Source organism: Elaeis guineensis, chromosome 1 (genome assembly GCF_000442705.2).
Source record: "Elaeis guineensis isolate ETL-2024a chromosome 1, EG11, whole genome shotgun sequence".
In the NCBI taxonomy this organism is placed as follows: domain Eukaryota; kingdom Viridiplantae; phylum Streptophyta; class Magnoliopsida; order Arecales; family Arecaceae; genus Elaeis; species Elaeis guineensis.
Window position 1 is genome coordinate 105,376,354 of NC_025993.2, and position 1,527 is coordinate 105,377,880.

The window sequence follows — 1,527 nt, forward strand, 5'->3', positions numbered from 1 at the left end:
TAATAATTATGACATCTACCAAAAGAGAAACAAGTGTATCATGGGAGGGAAAGAGTTCCTTTAGATCTGCAACATTAATTTATAAAAAAAGGAAAGTAATATGAATTAGTGGGGATTTCGTATCGCTTAAATATGTAATATCTTGATTGCACTCTAGGTCAAGTAAGGTGGGGCGAGAAAATAAACAGGGTGACCGAAATCTCTGCATTGCAGATGGGAATGCCACGCACGCGGTGTTCCCAGTTTGGAATAGCGGCCCTATCCTTTCTTTCCAAATTAGATTTTTTTTGGAATTATAAATCGTGTACCATGTCTGATCCAAGCGTAACTCCTGCTCTTCTCCTCTCTGTTTCGATCTCCTTCTATTTTTCTCTCTTTTGCCCAACCAACGGCAATAGCAGCAAACGATGACGGGACGGCGTTATTTTCCTGCAAGACCAATGGTTGCTCCAGATTTTTTTTTTTCCTATGAGAATTTGGTGTAAGATGAAATTTTAATTCGGTTTTGTTATGTTTCTAAAACAGAGCAACCAGGCGCTCCTCCAGCAGAACCCGGCCTTTCTTCTGAGAGAATTGGCCAGGGCCCGTGAGCGAGCAGTGCAACTGGAAGCGTGTCTCGGGAGAGCAGAGGAGGAGAGGGAGAAGTGGCAGAGGATCGCCGAGGAGTACAAGGCTATGGTCGCGTCTCAACGGATCGCCAAGGAGTACAAGGCTATAGGTTCCTCACCGGATGTGGGTGACGCCGCCTCATGCACCCGCCACCCATTGACGATAGAGGAACTGAGGGAGGGAACAGGGATGGAATTGTGCAAGGACGCCTTGTAAATCCACAAAGAATATATTTTTGTCTAGCACCCTACTCTTTTCTTGAATTGGGAATAATGAAAGACTAATAAATTGTTAATTTTGTTTCTGGTTTGTCAATGATTTCTTTTTGTTTGTTAATTTTGTGCACCTATCGTTGACTTTTTCTTTTTATTTATTATATCGCCTTTGTTGGTAGTCTGGTGTAGTTCGACGTCTGGTCGTTGGATTTGAAAGGGGGATTGGATGCTTTCTGTATAGAAATTGAAACTTTGGTTGCTCTAAACGGGGAGCAAGCATTAAAATCCTCCAGCAATTAGAGAACTTATGGCACAGTTTCTCTCTCTCTCTCTCTCTCTCTCTCTCTAAGATTAGTGGGAGAGGAGACTGTAGGCTTAGATGAAACTCAGAACTATGTTAAACAGAATGAAAAGTGATACGGTTAAGATGTTGTCGTTAGGACATCGTGATTATCAATCAAATTTTGACTTCAATAAAAATTAAAAACACATAGAAAGTAATGAGTTAGATCGAATCCACAGAGATGGCAGAATTTTGATTTGAAATCTTTGATTTTGCAAAAAAAAAATAAACTTTTGAAGAAACTAATTTAAGTCAGAAAATAAAAATTAAAAGTGCGAAAAATAAATCAGATACTAAGATCTACTAACTAGATCCTAGCATCTACTTGCAATAAAAATAAATAATAAAAATTTAAAGTGC

At 39.4% G+C, this 1,527-nt stretch overlaps 1 protein-coding gene across 1 annotated transcript; it reads left to right on the forward strand.

The window, feature by feature from the left end:
- The first annotated feature begins 200 nt into the window (after nt 1-200).
- Nucleotides 201-924, forward strand: LOC140854767 (uncharacterized). Its single transcript, XM_073250818.1, has 2 exons — nt 201-443; nt 526-924. The coding sequence occupies exons 1-2, from the start codon at nt 408-410 to the stop codon at nt 823-825; spliced, it is 336 nt and encodes a 111-aa protein (XP_073106919.1). The 5' UTR covers nt 201-407; the 3' UTR covers nt 826-924.
- Nucleotides 925-1,527: the final 603 nt, after the last annotated feature.